At 37.1% G+C, this 19,831-nt stretch overlaps 1 protein-coding gene across 4 annotated transcripts in view; it reads left to right on the top strand.

Moving 5' to 3' along the window:
- Positions 1 to 19,831, top strand: part of WWC3 (WWC family member 3) — a 98,949-nt gene that overhangs the window by 43,344 nt on the left and 35,774 nt on the right. For 3 of the 4 annotated variants that reach the window (XM_090125871.1, XM_090125866.1, XM_090125859.1), the window contains exons 5-8: positions 1,317 to 1,396; positions 7,877 to 8,006; positions 13,038 to 13,187; positions 14,939 to 15,012. In XM_090125871.1, coding sequence (XP_089981997.1) covers positions 1,317 to 1,396; positions 7,877 to 8,006; positions 13,038 to 13,187; positions 14,939 to 15,012 — 434 coding nt within the window. Of the gene's footprint in view, positions 1 to 1,316; positions 1,397 to 2,120; positions 2,249 to 7,876; positions 8,007 to 13,037; positions 13,188 to 14,938; positions 15,013 to 19,831 lie in introns of those variants that run through there. The other variant, XM_090125876.1, reaches the window with a different exon arrangement.

The raw sequence follows: 19,831 nt of genomic DNA, 5'->3' as shown, positions 1-19,831 counted from the left end.
TTTAAGCTAATTTTTATCCAGAGTTTTGGGGGATGATGGAAGGAATGCAGGCCTTTTGATAGTTCTAGGCAGTTCTGGGATAAAATGTTATAATTAATAACAATAATTAAAAAAAACCCAACAAACTATAACCATGGTTTTAGTGCTGTCTTGTCTGAAAGAAGAATAGTTGACTTTAGAAATTGATCCTATGCTGCAAAGACTTGAAGTCTGAAAGTTGTTTAAAGCAAATTGTTACAATAGTCACAAATGGTTGTAAAAATCAGTTTATAACTCTGAGCTTTAAACCTATTTTCTAAATTGCACATTTCTCTTCATTAACTGGTAAAATGGGATTTAGCATGCTAGGCACTCAGCTCACAAAATCAATAAAAATCTTATCTTTGCAGGATAGTGTTCTGTTTCTGTTGTAGTGACAGCTTTTCACATGCATGCCTCTGAAATTAAATCCCGTTCACCACCCTTCAAAGGCATTTATTCTATTTGTGTATGTTTACTACGTGCTGACCAGTGTTTGCTTGTGTTACATACTCTAAGTGTCAGCATAGTCTAAACAAGAAAACAAGCCTTATTTATTTAAATAATATTTAAAGAAAATAAACAAGGTCTCGTAAGACTATTTGTCCCTTTTCCTGTATCTTAAAATAAAATGATTTCACAAGTGCATAGGACAATCTGTTCAACTTAATGTGTGCATGTGTGTACATAAGTGCTTCAGGTAATAGAATAAACAGAATAAAATGTGTAATATCAAGTAGTTGTAGATATTTTTTGAGTCACTGCTGTTCTTTCATTTTTGATTTATATACACTCACTGGATCAAGATGATTGCCAGAGAGGGCAAAAGGCAAGATAGTATGGAACCAGATAGCAAATCAGGGTGCCATTTCTGGAAGAAGGATGCCAGTGATTTGATTGTGCTAGACTGAAAAACTAATAGCATTAAACCATTCAGTGTTTCTTGGTTTGTTTTCTTTTTCTTTTTGGGTTAACTGAAGAATTGACAGTTCAGAGGCATCTGTTTGCTACAGTGGAAGAAAGGAAGTCGTATGAAGCTTTTAGCTATTAGTATAAGCTATTTGAGGTGGAAAACAAATAGAAAAGATGAGGGAAAAGGTGAACATTGTGATTGGCTCATTTGATATTTCAGAGAGTGTGTTATTTTATTGCAAATGTTAAAGCAAAAAAGGAGAAAACATAGATTATAACTTCCATTTATTTAAAAATGACTTTAATTTTTGTATTTGAAAGAGTTATTTTTAATAATGAAAGTTTCCGTTACGTATCATTACTTTAAATTATTTTGGTATATTTAGCTTTCTAGGCTAAAACGAGAATTGGCACAGATGAAGCAAGAGCTGCAATATAAGGAAAAAGGAGTGGAAACTCTGCAAGAGTAAGTTAAGGGTTTGTGGGAGGCTGTTTTTTTTTTTTTCCCCATCTTGGAATGACTTGTTCAGGAAACTATTGCCAAAAAAAAAAAAAAGTAGAAACTTTCTAATTGCTCTGCTTCAGAGTTTCTGCTATGATAATGGTACACATTGAGAAGTGTGAAATGATGGAAGGAGGATTGGACAAAATGAGATGAAAAGGTGATTCCAGAGATCCACATGCAAAAACAGTTTCATAGGTACTGTCCTTCCATTCTGCCTGAAAATGAATCACATTTTTAAAATGTACTCCAAGCATCTTCTGGAAATATGTATTGTCTGGAGCCCAGTCAGAACCACTGTGCAATGGGATAGTGTTTCTGTGAGCAATACCTCTGCTTTCTGGCAGGGCAAAATATTTCTCCTGGGTGGGAGCCTGAACACTGCAACACTGCATCTTCCTTTTCCCTGATGGTCAGACTTTCCAATTCTGGGCAGCATAGTTGATGTGTTCATGTGCAGTAAATCTAAAGCTCTGTGGGACCTTGGATTTTGTTGCATGTGTGCAGAATGGCTGCATGTAAATATGACCCCTTGTTTCCTCTCTGGAAGGAGAGGTAGCTGAGGGAGCTCAGGGCAATTTGCCACTGCTCCCAGACCAGTAGACAGCCTGTGCTCTTGTTTCCTTCATGCTTGCTGATGGCAAAGGTTGCAAACTGTTGTGGTAACCCTCTACCTGCCACTCTTCCTGCAGGCCATCAGATGGGAACTGAGAGACTTCCATCTATGTGCTGCTTAGTCACCTGCACACATAGCACATATGCAGGAAGCCCCGTGTGATAGGGAGAAAGGTTGCCAGGCCATGGAAAAGGTGGCAGGTAAACACACGTTGTTGTGACTTCCAGATCTGTTCAACAAGCCCAGAGCTATGCTGTATGTTGAACAGCTCTTGGATTTGCTTTGGACGTGTGGCTGTGCATTTAGAAATCTTGGCCATCTCTCCAGCATGCATGCAAACAAACTGCCTAATGCAAGCGCTTCTTGAAAACATTGGAACTGTTGCATGTATAATGCATTTTGCAGCATAAGTACGGCATCTGTGGAAATACTTGGAAGCTTTGGATTTATTGTGTTGGTGCTATGAAGCATGGGCACACACTTCTGCTTTGGGAATCCTGGCAAAGATTCAGAGGTCCCAGAGCAATTAGGTTCCTGATTTTCCAGCTTAGACAGAATTAACCAAAGATGGCATTACATTATACTAAACTGTATAAAGGAAGATACTCAGTTCTTTCTGTTAAAGGACTAGCCTATACATTTCATATTTTTCATCCCATTTTACAAGGCTATTTTGTTCTATAATGAATTTTAGAAGCTTCAGGGGGAAAATTCTTTACAGAGAGAGAGGTGAGGTACCGGAACAGGCTGCCCAGAGAGGTTGTGGATGCCCCGTCCCTGGAGGTGTTCAAGGCCAGATTGGATGGGGCCCGGGGCAGCCTGGTCTAGCATTAAATGAGGAGGTTGATGGCACTGCATGTGGCAGGGGGGTTGGAGATTCATGAACCTTAAGGTCCCTTCCAACGCTGGCCATTCTGTGATTCTATGATTCTGTGAAAAAAAAACAACAAAATGTGTCCAGCCAAAATCCTTCATTAGCAGGTATAATGTAATCATTCTCAGGCATAAATATATTTTATTGACTACACAAAACATTTACAGTTAGCTGTAGGAGAATTAACTGAATTTGTAATCGTAATGTCAAGCAGTCTGTGTATTGAAACTGCAAATATTTTAAGACTGATCAAAGGTTCTGGGTAGTACCCCAGTTAAGTAAGAAGTAACAGCAAAAACAATTTTGTCATAATATTCTCTATTGTATTTTCTTTGAGTAGAAAGGGTCTTGCCTTTTCTGCTTCAGTTATTTGTTTTCCTCCTCATTGCCACCAGGCAATTTTGAGATAATAGGTTCAATTATTTATAGGTTCAATTGCTTTTATAAAAAGACTACCCACTTGACTGGGGAGGTGAAAGTACTTGAAGGCCATTTGAAATTCAAGATTGTTTTAATTAACGTAATTAATTTAAGATAGCCCAGCGAAGTAGTGCGACTTACTGAAAAGTAAAGTCTGCAAATGATTATGAATACAAATGTTTGTCTTGGATTTTAGCCCAAGTTAAGTTGCCCGTATTCCAGGATGGGGATACAGGAGAGACATTCAAGAGAGGAGTTGGTTCAAGGCGAGCCCTGTGTACCCGATCAGTTAGTGGTAGTAATAAATCAGCTGGTTTAAGAGTTCAGGCATGACAGCTCAGTGTTCCAGTGCTGCTTCTCATTGCTGCTGCTGCAGTCACTCTGTCTGGTGGTGCTCTGGATGATGCTCAGTGCCATTTGCTGTTGCTGGTGACAGCATTTTGCCAGCGTTCTTTCTGGTACTGGAGTGATTTGTGTTGTGAAGTTAGTGTTTGTGCCTTGCTGAGCTCCACTCTCTGAGGTGAATTCTGCTTTTGTTTTGGTTTTTCAGCTACTTTTTCAGTTGCTTTTCTGGTGCTTTCTTTGAATTATTACACTTCCAGTAGGAAATGAGCCTATTTGGAGAGTGTTTGTGCTGCCTAACAACTGCAGAGAGAAGTTTCTCTAGTCTCCTTGTGTAGTCAGGAGAGAGGATGGTTTTGTAGGTAGATGGCCCAGGCTATGAGCGTGCCCGTGCTCTGGGCTGTTCCTGCCCTCTCTCTCCTTGCACTCTTATTTGTCTAGGGAAAAGGGGCACTCCAGTCAAGTACTGAAGCTGAAGAATTTTACTTTCTGCATATCCACAAAACAAGTGTGCTGTCTGAAAAGAAACCTGTCATTCCTTTTCTAAAAGAGAAGTATTTCGTGTTGCTTTTTTTTTTTCTTTTCTTTTCTGTTTTTTTCTTTTGAGAAGACTCACACATTCCAGGCATTTCTCCCTTTTTGTAACCTTTTCTAAATTTTGGGCCTTCATATTTTTTGTTCCTTCTTGTGTTAGGTCAAATTGTCAAGTAACTGCCAAACTGAGACTGGCATGCATCCTGCTCAGCTGTTTTAAAGCCGTGTTCTTCACTTTATTTTAAGTATGTGCCAAGAACAATACTGGGAGTTGTCACACTTCAGGCTTTATATCTGGCTGAAGGCTTGCTTTGAACCTCTAAGCAGCATAGTGCTGGGAGCAGGTATCAGAACTGACACGGCTCTGTGTTCAACCACTGCTGAGTTTTTAATAGCTCTGCAATTCCAATATAGTCAGAATTCTCATTTCTGCAGTGCTGCAACTTTTCATTTGGGCTGTATTTTCTGCACTTTCATCCAAATTTGGCAATGTTATGATAAGCCTTCAAATGTTACGGTCTGCCCTTGCCCACTGGAGACCTTCTGGAGCTCAGTATTTCAGACCTGCCTCTATCCCAGCCTGTGTGATCTCCTTCACTGCTCCTTGGTCTCTAGGGGTGCCTTTGCCCCAAGGTGCAGCCGATCCTATTAAAGCTCAGGGTTAGGGAGTTAAATCTGAGCCTTTTCTGGAATATATTCCTTCACCTGGCTGTTAGGGACTAAGGATGAGGAGCAGCTCTTTTTCTCCCGTGTGTTTTCAGTGACCCTCCTGCTTGCCAGGAGGAAGAGCAGAGGATTTTGGAGGAAGAAGGCGTTTAGCAGCAAAGGAAATGAAAACCCAGCCAGTTGGCTGCGAGAGCGGAAGGAATGCTCAGAGAAAATGAGGAGAAATGGGGAATTAGGGCTGACTAAACAATTTATAGCTACGCACGAGTTCAGAGGATATGAGAACTGACAAAAGCTTTAAAATTAGATTTAACTCAACTACAGACATACGCTTTAATGAGGACTGGGGCAGGAGACTTATGTATTTGAACGATGTGGCTGAAAACAGAGTGGAGACTGCTGTATGGGATCAAAACTATTGTGAGCGTGTTAGTAGCCTACTTGTTCTGGAAACATCTTCCTAAGAAAATGTGTGCTTCATTCATAGTTGAATGTTCTTCCTGTTTGTATAAAGGGCTAATCTGTATTTGCATCATGCTCTTTCCCATTAATAAATGGAAGATTCCTGTTAACTTTGTGGCTTTCGAAACTAGAGCTTTATGAAGGGGAGAAAAAAAAATGAACGGGCAATAAATAACGTAATTTTGTAAAATACTTAAGGCAGTTTGGATGCACAGCAATACTGATTTAAGCTGTGATATGTCTGGCAGTAGAATCTTTTCTGATTCTTTGCTTAAACAAATACCAGTTTCTAAGTTGGGCTCCAAAGTGACGTCCAGGAACATTAATTTGTGGGTAACTGGACAAAAATCTGGTTGAAATTAAATAATTTCCTCTTCCTGTAATGCCACCTTGTACATGCCAAACAGTATAATGAACAGTTGTGTAGGAGACATTTCCTGGTCTAGAATTTGGGTGGAATCTATGTTTTTAACATTAACATAACCTTCAGATAAAACCACATTATCATTTTCATGAAACTTCTAGTGAATTGGAGTAGTTGTTTGGCCATGGTTTTACCTAATCTTTGCAGGATTTTAAGTAAAAATGAATGAAGACTCAAGCAATCATCTGAAAAACAAAACAAAGCAAAACTTTAAGGCACACGATTGAAGTATTTTCTGCTTTTTGAATCATTAAGGCTTCTATATTTTCATATGCAACATAGGGAAAATCGTGCTTAAGTGGAAAGTTGAGGTTCAGGATTACACTTTGCGTTTTGTCCAAAGTCAGGACCTGTCAGAAGAAAACAAACAAAGCAAAACTGCAGAAACACAGCCTGCAATTTCTCCTGAATGTTGTGAGCTGCACAGTAAATCCACAGGAGTTTCATTCAAGCTTTTTGGTTTTTCTTACTAGGATTTTAGTATTTTAATTTTAAATTAAGTAATCTGCTGCAAGTAGAATTTTAGTGATTTGCTTCACTGACAGAACAGGCTGAGTGAGAGTGAGAAAAGTTCTTGTGTAGTTTAAGCTGCAAATGCATTTGCATTCTTAATATCACTTAAATATTCTAAGAACACAAGACAGTTATGAAGCTTCTAGATTTATCTCCTATCCTGTACTACAATGCAAGGAGGTCTTTTATTTTGTTTTTGTCCAGACTAGGATTTTTGCACTATTTTTTATGCTTTTTTTGTTGTTGTTGTTGTTATTTTTAGCATAATGTGCCTTGAAACTTTGAGTTACTCTAAATATTATACAAAATTTGAGTATTCTTTTCATAATTATCTAGTACATCTCTTCTTACTACTTTTTATGAACTGATGTTGTATGTAACAACTGATGGCTGTGTCATCTTTTTTATCCAGAGATGACTTCTGAAGATGTTTTCCTAGGTTTGGTGTAGGGACCATTACATGTACCAAGTTTTTTTCGGAAAAATATTCATTTATGCAAACTGCATAAACACACACCTTCACATACTTTGTGTGCTAAACTAAAAGGTAAATTGGGGCCTTCGTACCTCAACAGGAATTTAACATTATTTTCACAAATTGCTTTAGGGAGGCTGTTAAATCCTGTAGTTCTTCTAGAAAGTTTTGCAGAGGCTCTGGGAATGTGATTCCAGCACCTCTCTGGGCAGCCTTATGCTAGCGCCTCACCATTTCTCAGAAGAAATTTTTCCTAACATGCAACTGAAATCCCCCTGGTGCAACTTCAGGCTGTTTCCTCTAGCCCTGTCGCTAGTTACATGGAAGAAGAGGCTGACTACCAGATGTATGTTAGTGGAGGAAGATCATAGAATGGCCTGGGTTGAAAGGGACCACAATGATCATCTAATTTCAACCTCCTGCTATTTGCAGGGTTGCCAACTACCAGACCAGGCTGCCCAGAGCCACATCCAGCCTGGCCTTGAATGCCTCCAGGGATGGGGCATCCACAGTCTCCTTGGGCAGTCTGTTCTAGTGAATGATATTATCTAGAGACAATAGATTGTGTTCCAAGATAATAGATGATATTCCAAGATGACATTGTCTAGAGAAGACACTCAAAGATGTCTGCAGTGACAGGAAAGCATTTACAATAAAGTTTTTGGAATATAAAATTTCTCCCAAAAAACCAGAATGCCTTCATTAGGAACCTCTAAAACAGGATCAGATAGAAGTCTTGGAAGAGATGTTCAAATGTGTAGCGATGCATCTGAATAGCTTTGGCCTGGCTGCCAGTGTCTTTTCAGTTATTACTGTGTAGGTTAGTTTTGAGTTGATTTTACTTTTGTTGTGTAACCTGCAAGTGTTGCCTGTGTAAATAAACTCTGTACTAGGGGAGGTTAAAAATGGAAAATCTGTTGTTTTTGCAAACCTGAGTAGGTAATTGCATTGTTCTAGCTTCAGAGTGTACTGGGCACTGAATGCTGTGCTTCTTCCCAGTAGAATGTCATTTTATTCTTGGAAATAAAGTGGTACATGAATAAACAAAAGGTCTTAAAATATTTGTGGTGTTTCTAATTATGTGAAAATTCTTGAACTTGTCTTTGTCTTTTCAACAGGATTGATCGTAAGATGTCAAGTGCTCATACAAATTACAGACTGGATGAAGCACAGGCTATAATGAGTGAGCTACGAACCATAAAGAAAGCCATATGCACAGGTGAAAAAGAGAGGCAGGACCTTATGCAGGTAAAAAAAATACACAACTGCTGAAATATGCAGTGTATTTCCATTTCCTTGTTGGTGATTGTGTTGGGGTTTCCAGGTTTAAACAAACAAGAATGGTCGCCAAATTTGATTATTCTGTTTGATAGTTGCCAATGGCAGACTATTCAAAAGAAGTAGATATGGAGCCTTATGTTCACAGTATACACAATATGAATTTTATATTTTTGTTGTAAATAGCATACTATTCTTAACGTTGAGATCAGTGTTTTTGTTTAATATAGCATTACACTGCTGCTGTGTCAAAGACTCTTATGGAATTATTATGCTGTATTTAAAAACAAAAATGAGACCAACAGTATTTATTTTTCACTTTGTTTAATGTCCCCTTGCATTCCCTATGAAGAGGTAAGACTGAGAATCCATGTTCTAGAAGGTTTATCAGCTTGTTTTTCCTTTTATAAGCTTCTCATAAAACTGGATCTCTGTCACTATGTGACAGTTTGGCAGCTCTTTTTTTTTAATTTTTTTTCTTTTTTCCTTCAGTCTTTCCTCCAAAGTGTTGTATTAAGACAAATTAATTTCAAATGTCCTCACAAAACCCTCAAAGCATATGGTTAAAGAGTGTATATAGATATATATCATCATGCAAGCTTAATTTTTTTTTTTTTGAATCTGAGTATGAAGATTAAGGGAAGGTGCTGGATTACTGCTTGGGCATGTCTTTGAATGGCTTCTGCATATGCTCTGAGCTCTCACCTGCTGTGTCTGCATTATCAGTATGACAATAACTTGACTGAGCCACGATCCTTTGCCACTGCTGGAAATTTGGTACAGACTTGCTGAAACATGCTCTGGATACAGTATTCCTCACCTCGTCCTGAAAATGCTGTATAGAAAAAAATATTTTCATTACCTAAGTTTTTGGGACTGCACTAAATTATTATTGCCATTCCTTTTTTTTTTTTTTTTTCTTTCTTTTCATTTTTCTCTGCAATAGTCTTTTGCTGGCATTTTTTCTTGTTGCTGTTAAATGATGTGGGTAGCTTGTAATCTACATACAATAAATTTCCATAGTTATACAATTATTCAATCTCCAAAGTATTACCCGAAGGTCAGCTGATGGACCACAAATCCTTGTTCAAGTAGACAGAACACTTAAGTCACTACTAAAAGTTTCTGCCTTGGCAGCTTTTAACATACTTGATATTTTGTGTTGGCCAGGTTTTAAAGTGATTCTCAAGTCTTCCACATGCCTAGCTAGCAAGAAATGATTAGAAAGGCAGTTCTTCATGGATGCTGTGACGCACATTTTAGGAAACTAACGGGTAATTTAAAGTCTTGTGTGTGAGACCGTGGAACAGCTTAACTACTGGCCTTGTTTTGACTCTCAGTAGTTTTTTTTTTAATTTTTCTCCCCCATTTCTTTAGATTTTCAATCCCCAGTGGCACTATATCCAGTGGTAAACATTAAGACGCCTTAAAATCACATCTTATAAACCAATTTTAAGTGCAGTTGCATAGTCTTTAAATACACATAGGTCACTCTGAAAGTAATGCTTCTTGTTTATTACCAAGGAAGTAACATCAGATAGAAAGAGCACAACACTATTTGATAGAGCAGATTCTCAGCTACAAAACTCCATTTTTCAAAATAGTCACCACCATTAGCTATGTATTTTTGCCTGCTATGGACAAGAGCCTGCATACTGTTTTATTTATTATTTTTTGAAGATAATTGTTGTGGAGTTGTTTAGCTTTGGCAAACAAGTGAAAGTCTGTTTAAAACATCTTTGTAATGAGTTGAGAATTTGATCTTTTTTTTTTCCCTATGGGTTTGGGAATTGATTTGTCCACAAAAGCTCTATCTTTAAAAGCTATTGTTGGTAAGACAAGCTTTCTTACGGAAAATTGTCTGTTTTGAATGCTGTTTATAGATGAGTTGGAAGTATTCTGTAAACAGTTGGGAATTTATTTCAGAGAAAGGAAATAGAAAATTTTATACTACTTCTTAATTTAAATCTGGCCAGTGTAAGCAACAGAACTAAACATAGCAAAAGTGACTCAGTCTTGTGTAGGTGCTTGGAAAATTGTGGCTGTCGTAGAAATATGATAATTGGGTAGAGCTGTGTGGGAGAGAAGTCTGACAAGGGAAGCAGAGGGTGGTCGGATTTAAACTGGGTGCTGTGGTTACAAATAAAGCCAAATATACAATCTCACAGCTCCAAAAAAATGGACGAACTTTTTATATAAGATTAGTAATCAAGGTGTGTGCTTATGTTCCTGAAAGCTGCATGTGTGTCTCTTTTCCCCCTCCTTTCATGCTTTAATTTCTGTTCCAGTATGTTCGTGTTCTTTAAAAATGCTCTTTCTTAGAAAGCATTGGAGAGTTTTTGTTATTTTGTTTTTTTAATTTTTATCATTTTTTTCTTCTTTATTATTTCCTTCTTTACCATTTAAGTAAACCAGATAGGTTAGATAAGAACTACATTGAAATGTTATGTGCCACCTAAGTCAGCTAGCGACAAATTCATGATGAGATGGCAGCGTTCTCTTTTTGGATAGATTTTGGCTGGTGTGTCTGCAGCTTCACATCCATGCATTAAAGTGGTCTGTCAGTTTCTCTAAGATTACCATAAACAATCCATAAACCTCAGATGAAAGAGAGGTTTTCTCTACCATATTGCTGGGGAGGATTTTTCTCCTAGTAGCTGATCTAAATTGTTTCTATGGAAAAGTGTGTTAACTTTAGGTTGTAATTTTTCATGCTGTGATCGCAGGAGGGTATGCTTTTAATTCATCCAATTAAGAAGGACTCAGAGGACTTCTATACTTACCATAAAGCACAGTCACCTATGCACGTAGATGTAAGTTAAGGTGGTTGCCACCTGCAAAATGCTATGTCATTTGTTAGTAAAATCTAGAGTTCAACAACTGTGGCCAGATAGGAAACCTGGCCAGCATCCAAGCAGTCCCTTATTACCTTCCAGGGAGATGCTGGAGTGGGAGGTCAGGAGCACAGCAGAAGTGCATGAAGTAGCTGAAATATGGGCAAAAGTTTAGATTTAAGTTCTGGCATCAGGATTTGTGGTGCCTGTAACATAATACATATACCTGTAGCATAATGTACGTTAGCCAAAGGTGCCAGATGGACGTAGCTTATTTGGGAGATACTTCAGGTTTTCTGAATCCCTGGTGATCATGAGATCAGCTCTGCTTTACTGGAAAAAAGAACATATTAGACATTTGATATTTGTGTAGCAACAATTTAAAATAATTATTTCCATCTCATAAATCCACAAGGGATCCATCTCAGTTCTCCATACAGCAAGAAACTGACAGGACTGGGTGATTTGCAGTGAGTTTTGGAGCACTGAGTAGAAAGATAATACTCAGTCATCTTAAAATGGCAGACACCCTGGTTTTCTTTTTGCATCTTTGTAGAGCTGTTCATCTGGCAGCAAATCTCCAGAGGTTAAAGGGCTACTGGCTGGAGATTTAGTGGCAGCATAACCCAAAATTGAATTTTGGTTTCTTAGGATGACTATTTCATTTGTCCATCATGCTAAGATGGCCCAGTTTGACTGGAAGGTAGCAGAAGAATTGGATTCTTCTGGGGACCCAAGACAAGCTGAGCTCCTTGGTGCAGGAGGCCATAGCTGTTTCTGCTGCCTGGTATTCAGGCCTGCTGCAATTCCTAAGGCTGCTTTCTGGACTATGTAATAGGATGCCTTTGTCTTCAGGTGGCAACAAGGTGGTCTTGCAGCTCCTGTAAGCAGCAGCCAGTTGCTGTTACACAGGCTTATTTTCCTGACTCCATTAGTTGAATTTGTTGTAGGAAAAGGAAGTGTTGCTGTATGATCCAGGGTATCCTTTTTAAACTGCTCTTTGAAGATTGAGGACTGTCCTGGTAACTGGATATGCATGGTAACTGTGCTTGTTGCAAATTGTCAGTTGTCAGAGGCACTGAAATTCCTGAGGGTCAGCATGTTGCCATTGAGCTGCATCTGCTTAGTCTCTGATTCTCTGGTTTGACCAATGGAGTAAGCAGTTTTGAGTTTTATTTCTGGGGTATTTTTGCAGTCAGCTGACTTGATTACATTATGATCTTTGAACTGATACAGTTTGTATAATTTGTTTGCTTTTTCCCCTCTGGTAGAGGGAGGCGGGGGGGGGAACAGAATTTATTTTTAAAGCATTTTTTTAAAAAGTTCTTTTGATGCAGAATACCCAGGATCTTAGTCATAAGTGACAGCCTGCATAGCAGTTTTGTCACAAACAGTACATTTTCTGTGATTTTTGAAAAACAGTGAATACATAATCAGAAAATAAGTGGCAATGACAATTACACCTTTTTATTTAAGGAATTTTAAGAGCCTGCCAACCAAGTTCTTACAGTCAAACTTCTCTAGTTTTGTTTGACTTTGTTGCTCCTTTTCTCCTTTAAGAATGCTCAAAGTCTGTGCTTCACCCTCACAGTTTATGTCATTGTCTAGACATTTCAGAGATGTTGCTTGCTTAACCCAAAGTGTAAAATATCTCTATGAATGCTGGGTAAGGGAGCACAAGGGTGAAATCAACTGCCGTAAGACCACAATCAATACAAGCTATTCATCAAGTTGTATGTGAGGGCAGTAGTGGCTGAGGAATGTAACCTGGGCAGAAGATGGCAAAAGGGCAGGTGAATCACATTTGTCTTTCATACCAATGAACTTGGTATGTAAGCTGACAATTGATAGATTTAAAGAACTGTAGGTCTTAGACAAAAACTAAAGCTTTCATAGACCTAAAATAAATTCTAAAAATGAGATTTAAAAGACATATATCTAGATGCTTCTTTGTAAAAAAAAAAATATTTATTGCAAAGCAAACGTGCTTCTTACTAGCTGATAGAGCTGATAGCATTATGAATTTTACTTAATGCAAACAGCTCTTTTAAGGCAAGCTGCCTGTATGAAGTCATGCTCTTTAGGCAGAATTCATTTCTGTTTTTCTGTTAATAAAGGTATCATCAAAATCTGTTGCTATTATTTTTTTAAATATCTTTTCTTGTAGAGCCTGGCCAAGCTAACCGATGGATTCAGGAATAGCTGTTGCATCACAGATTCCCTGCAGGATCTCCAGCACAATTCTAGTTCACTCAGTGATTCCTGTTTACCTCAACAACACTGTGATGCTTGTTCTCAGACTGACATCACTGGGGAGGTATGTATTCCTATGTGAGCCATTTGCTTTAGAAAATCAGCTGCTTTTTCTACTGGAGTGGTACTTTGTTACTTCCTGTTTTAATTCAAGACATGTTAGCTGTAGCAGAACAAAAAATCCAAATAAATATTTGATGGTGAAGGATTTGCATTTTCTTATTGTTCCCAGAGCATGTGAATAGTGGGCTTTGCCATTCTGCTGCTTGAACATGGTATAGCTCATAGGTTGCCAACAGATACAGTCAGCCTGGTAATAGAGATGGAAGTTTGTTTCTTTTAATCTTGTTTTTATCTTGATTGTCATTGTTTGCACACATCAAAGACGTAAAGTAAACCTCTGTTCCTTTCATTTTCCCGTGACAAGGAGATACTTGTTCAGTCCCAAAATATTTTTCTTAAACAACTAAAAAAGTTTCTGATCTACTTTATTATACTTTTACGTTCAGATATGCCTTTAAATAAGTTGTTTGAAAATGGCTTATCATCAGTCTTCAGAGATAGTTCTGTGTGAAGAAAGAAAGAATTTGAAATAATGAAATTTTGCTTACTCTATAACTGTGGCAGCCTAGCATTTGCTTCTTTGGATGAGACTGACAACAGAGCAATAAGAAAACCTGTCTGTAGTTTTGTAGTACCATAGTTTGTGTGTTACTTCAGCTATTTCTATTGAACTTTGTAACTTCTAATCATAGGCTTTTATCACTTAGTTTTTATTTCATTACTTTTACTGATGACTAGTAGCAAAGCTGAATATCTCTAGAGGACCTCTGTGTAAGAGGAAATCTGTATTTTAAATAGGTTAAACCCAAAGTATCTAAGAAAATTTATTTAACACTAGAATTTCTTGCAGGGTGTTAGTTAAATGGTGCCTTTGGGGTGCCATTTTTCAGGCTGATGCTGGATGTGATTAACGAATTCAAAACAAATTACCTAAAAGGAAAATTGCAACATTTTCCCATTCACAGTATACACTGAGTGCCTTCTAAGACGAGCCAACTGCAGTCAGAAAATTGTTTTTGTTGTGTTTAGTGTTTTTCCTTAGGAAAATAAAATTGTATAATGAGGTTAATTATTTTCCTGAATTATTAGTGATGGAATGTGGGTAAAGAAGAGGTGGCTTTTTACACATGTGATGATGAAGAGAGCAAAAGAAGCAGTTAGATAGCAAATCCAGAAGTGCAGCAATGAAGAGGGCAACTACTGATGCCCTAAGATGATGAGAAGTTGTTGTAGAAACCAGGCTGTATACAGAAGGACTTGTAACATACATGCATTTTTTGTGACTGACTGATTCAAAGAACAGATAATGTTTTTGTGTTTGTGTTTAAGTCACTAATGATCTAAGTGCTGGGTAATACATCACAGTATATGGAACGTAGTCTGAATTATTTCTTACTAAACTATCCCTTAAGTAATAAAATGTTTCAGTTAAAACATACTCGTTATATTTTAGGCTTGCATAAAGTTGAAAAGCTTTGATGTTTTGTAAGTGATACTGTTTGCAAGCCCTTCATTTCCTGTATTGTAATTTGTTGAAAGGGCTCACTTATCTTTTATATGTTTCGCTACAAACCAGAGTTGTATGTCTAAAGCATAAAATTGATTTTGGTTGTTGTTATTCAAAACATTCACAATTTTTAGTTAGGCCAATAGGAGAGACTAATTTAACTCTTTATTTTGAGAGTGTATTTAAAATCTCATTTAAAATCTCATCTATTTTCCCCCCATCTTTACTCTTCAACTCTGCAAAAGTTTGGGTTCGATGATAAAACAAGACTTGTAGACAAAGTAAGACTCAACTGGCAGTATGAAGAAGCCAAGAAAAGGTAAATAAAGACAAAATTGATATTTTTTATTTTTACTTATGTTGTCAGCGTTTTCAAAGTAGAACTGGAGCCAGTCTCCTAATTGAAATGTCTTGAGGCAGATTATTATGCTTACTGTGCTTATTTCTGATAGTTTTGGAGGTAATAAAAGCTTAGGTAAACGTAAGACCTTATCATAAGATTATTATATTTGTTTGCATAGATAAAACTGACTGTCAGTGTTATTCTACACTTGTACAAACAGAAAGCTGCAGTAGTTTAATTGAGCTGTTTATTTTTTCTTTATTCTTCTCAAGCCTCACTATAAACAGACTTTAATATACACTCGGTCTATATCTGGCTGTCTCTGACAGTTTGTTCAGACCTTTACATACCTGTGATCTGAATTCTGAATGATGAAGTAGTAAATTCAGTGTGAAGACAGAATGAAAAAATTCTTGAGATAAGTAGACATTCATAGCTGAATAAAAAGGCACATAAAAATGAATTTTGAAGATGAAAAACATATGACAAAAATGTTTTTAAATTAACTTGGAATTAATTAATTCTTTATCAAGTCTTTCAACCTACTTACTTATTATAATTACTTATTTCTTTTGTGAAGTCTTGCAGATTTTTTCATGGCTTTGTGAAAGTAGTCTACCTGATTTAGGATTATTTTAAAAGTGTTACATACCATTGTAGTTTAATAGGCCCTTCTTTAATCTTGCTGCTTTCAAACTATTTGTTGCATGTTCAGAACAGTGGTATAGGTGAAGATGATAGCTTGAACATGGTAACGTTACGCATTTATGATCACGTTAATTTGCTCTGGTAGAATGTTCCCTAATTTTGCAATTGACTGGCACTCAAAAGATCCAGTTACAGTCAATTGTGAGAACCTTATTTTATTAAATTTTTCAAGTTTATTTTTTTTCCTTTTCAATTTTGTCTGTTTTTCTGTCTCTAAGAATAAGGGGTAAAGACAAAGTCCAGTACTCTTGCCTGTTTTTCATGCAGTGATGGCTTTTTTTGAGGAACGCTCTTATGTTGTCATATGTCTTGGCACAGATTGCCTTATAGGCAATTCACTTTTTTTTTTTTTTTCTTGGAAAGTTTGCCCACATTTGGATGCAATACAGGCATAGAAAAAGAAATTGATGTAAGCACATTAGGAATACACAGCTAAATTTCTTCAGCGTTTGTAACTGGAATAAAAGTCTTCATTGTAAAATGCATTATGTGGGTACCAGTGACTATTACCTATCAAACATTAATTAGCTGGAAGAAAAAAGGCAAAACAAAAAGCCATATGTGTACTGTTTGGGCAGAGGTTAACTCTTAAGCACATCACAGCCCAGTGGTAATTTAGGATTACATGACAGTTGTTTTAGGAAAAAGAATAGGATTTAGTTTTGCGCTGTTCGGTTTAGGAGAACTACCAGTGCCCTAAAGATTGTATTAAAAGTTTTTAATTAAGTTTTCTCAGGTGGAAATGCTGAATATTTGTTTATACACAGAATGCAGTATTTCTTAACATGAGAACTGATCTGGCTTCTGACATTAATCGAATGTAGAAAATCTGGGTAACTAACATTTCAAACAGAGAATAGTGATTGCAGTAAGGGTAGTTTTGTTGTCCCAGAATAGCAGCTCCAACAATGCTCTGTTGTTTAGCAAAAGCACGTTAGTTCCTTTAAAATAGTAGCCTTATTTTGCCCAGTATGTTGTACAGAAATAATCAGCTTTCAGCTTTTGAGTGGAACTGCACAAAGCTCATTGCCCCTAACAGTTATCTCTGTGGTTGCATTCTTCATTTATCATGCATTCCTTCCCCTTAGCTTGCTGGCATTTCTGTAGGGCTTTTGTCTCTACTAAATATCTTTGTGCTCATTCTGCCTTGGCTGCTGAAATATCTACTGTTACTGCGCAGTGTGGGTGACGGAATGTGCTGCCATGGATTAAAATCTATAAAGTAGAAAATTAAAATGCTACAGTATATCACAACTGTAAAACAGTATATTATGACTGTTTGCTTGTCAAACAGGGTGTAAAATGCATAGCAAACAAGTTTAGCAGGCAAACTGCTTGTATGTCCAAGTTTTAAGGTAGGGCTTTAAAAGTACATTGGAAGAAAAAAAGTCTCTCTTCCCTTAAAGGAAAGCAAGGGGAAAATATACCCACTAACTGAAGGGCAGTATGTTGCATTTTTGCCATAGATGATAGCATTGATAGTACTGATGATAGCTTTAGATGCCAACAGAATACTTGCCGTCTGTAGTGCAGAAGTTTTTTAAAATAAAAGTACATTCTCTGTGTGTAGTATTTTAGTGAGAAAATGCAGTGTTGGGATTTCTAACTTGAGAAATTTGGGAGATGAATCTAGTGATAGTGGGGAAGTTGGTTTATATTCCCCAAATATCTTTCCTCCTTCATAAAGCATACTTTGATTTTTATTCCTCTTTTAAAAGTCTCTCCAGCAGTACTGAGTGGTTTGGTCTTTGCATAAATTAAGACATTTGCAGAGCTTTTTTTTTTCTTCTTTCTTTCTTTTTTTTTTCTTTTTCTTTTTCTCTTCAGCTTCCTACTGGAAGGAAGTCAGATAATTTGCAATTTAATTTTTCCCATGAGTATCTTCAGATGCTGTGAGCTGTGGGTTCCAACATCTTCAAAAAGCTGTAGAAATCATCCTTTATCCTGTGTCTTCTCCAGTCTCTGAGAGGAGACGTGGAAACTGCACTTTTTATTTCAGCAGTCGTGCTGAACAGAGAGGCTCCTGCTCTTTACCATTCTCTTCCCCCCATTACTGTTAAATAAACTGTACCTTAATTCCGTGAAAATGTTTCTCTCAGATCTGTCAGTGTGGCCCTCCAGAGAAGCAGGAGGGAGGGAGGAAGGCATTTTTGAGCAGACAGCCCCAAGCTGCCTGGATAAATACTGTTTTCAGTTTCAGTTGCTATTTCAGTGAGACCACCTCTCATGAAAAGCATTTGCATGCTGGAAAGTGTCCCCCTCAAGCATTTTTCTGAATGGACTTTTTCATAGAAAGAGAAATCAAAAGCAAATTGTTTTTCTTTGATACCTCAAAGTTGTACAATTTAGAGTAATGACTACACAAAGTATATTGGTGAGTGATGATGAAATGTCACTGCTGCATACCCTGGGAAGTGAATTAATCAATAGATGAAAAATGATCCCTTCAATAACAAGCACTGGCATTAACTGATTTTTTTGTTTGTTTGTTTTTAAATCCAGTCTGAAGGCAGCTGACTTGAACAGAAACATCCAAACATCTTCAACCAGTTTATCTAATTTGGGCATAGAAAGAGTAATTTCTTTACAGTCACCTGCATTTTCAATTTTGGAGATGTTATTTTCCAGTTTAATTGTTTAGAGCATATGGAGGCTTGAAAAAGCAAAACAAAATAATGACGTATTTTTCTGTTAAATTCATCCTGTGAAGGCAAGTTGCAAGTTTAAGCAAGTTTATTTGCTTAATTTTTAGTGAAATTCATTGGATTTGTGTTTTACTCTGCTAAACTAATCTGAAAGTCTGATTTAGGGATGAAGTAATTTGTCTGATATCCCATAAATATCTGGCAGAGGAATGTTAGCTAAATTTAAATCTAGTATTAACTTTTAAACATACAGCTGTCTTTCTCTTTGTGTTAGTTCTATAGCATGGCTCTGCTCCCTCTATATCTTTAAAGTTTTCACTGTACCAATATAAATGTGAGTTAAGGAAATCCTAAATCCTCTCCTCCATTGGTTTTAGCAGGCTTTATTTTGAAGGCGAATAACTTATTTTATCTGCAAAATGCCGATGGACTCTAAAGATTTCATGAGTATCTTAAACCAGTTTAAGACCTCCTTGTTGAAACAGGCTGCCAGAAAGGCTGGATATTCTACAGAGTGTACTCGTGTTGTCCGCCAAAGCCACAGTGGCACATACTTGCAGGAACAGCCAAAGTAGACACAGTGGAGAAATTTTATGAGCTTTTGGCTGAGTTCCCCAACTTCTTGTTCTTTCCATTTCTCTCTTCCTCTTTCCCTAGCCTTCCCCTTTTTGAATATAATTTGTAATTAACTCTCCCGAAGGCCTGTAAATACCAGAAATTACCTGGCTCTTAAACTATTCATTATGTGTCTTCTGTCCCATAACGTTGGTATTATATGGTGGTAGAAGTCCTGCTAGCTGAAGTGGCAGAGAATTTAGTTAGGATTTGACCATAAGCCTCCTGGTGTCCCAGGACCCAGCTCTGCTTGAAGAAAAAAGTAAGCTGGGCTGATTTATTTTTTGCATATTTGTGCAATCATTTTCCTCCAAATTGTAACTATGGGTTCTGTTTTTATTTATTATTAACAATATTCCCATTCCACAGGTAACAAAAGTTTCAGCTGTAGAGTAGTCTGATGTGTCACCCAAAAGTCAGGAAATGTTTTCCTTTTTTTCTTCTTTTCTTGGAAAATTCAAAGTAACTTCAGAGAACTTGTTTAAGCCAGGATGATCCGCACTTGTAGGTTAGGAAATACTTATTGTAGGGTATTGTTTTGTCCATTCAGTGAATATGAACTTGGATGTTGATATTCCATCAGAGTGCTTGTCTCCCCAATACACCTGCTTTGCTCGTAAGAAGTAATGGACTTAATTGTAATGTCTGCAGTTCAGGTTGTTTCATCTTATAAAAAGTGATTTTTACTTCAAGATCACTTGCTATACTTTAATAAATAAAATCTTCTAAAATAGAAATTCTTGAGCTCATCAGTATAATTTCGTTCATGCAGGGTTCAGATAGCAGTCTGGAAGTAGAGGTTCTGAATGCTAGCAAAATCATTTAGT

This window comes from Phasianus colchicus, chromosome 1, assembly GCF_987193195.1.
Source record: "Phasianus colchicus chromosome 1, bPhaCol1.hap1.1, whole genome shotgun sequence".
Classification (NCBI taxonomy): domain Eukaryota; kingdom Metazoa; phylum Chordata; class Aves; order Galliformes; family Phasianidae; genus Phasianus; species Phasianus colchicus.
Note: the sequence above shows the minus strand (reverse complement) of the source record. Positions and strands in the feature narration are given on the sequence as shown.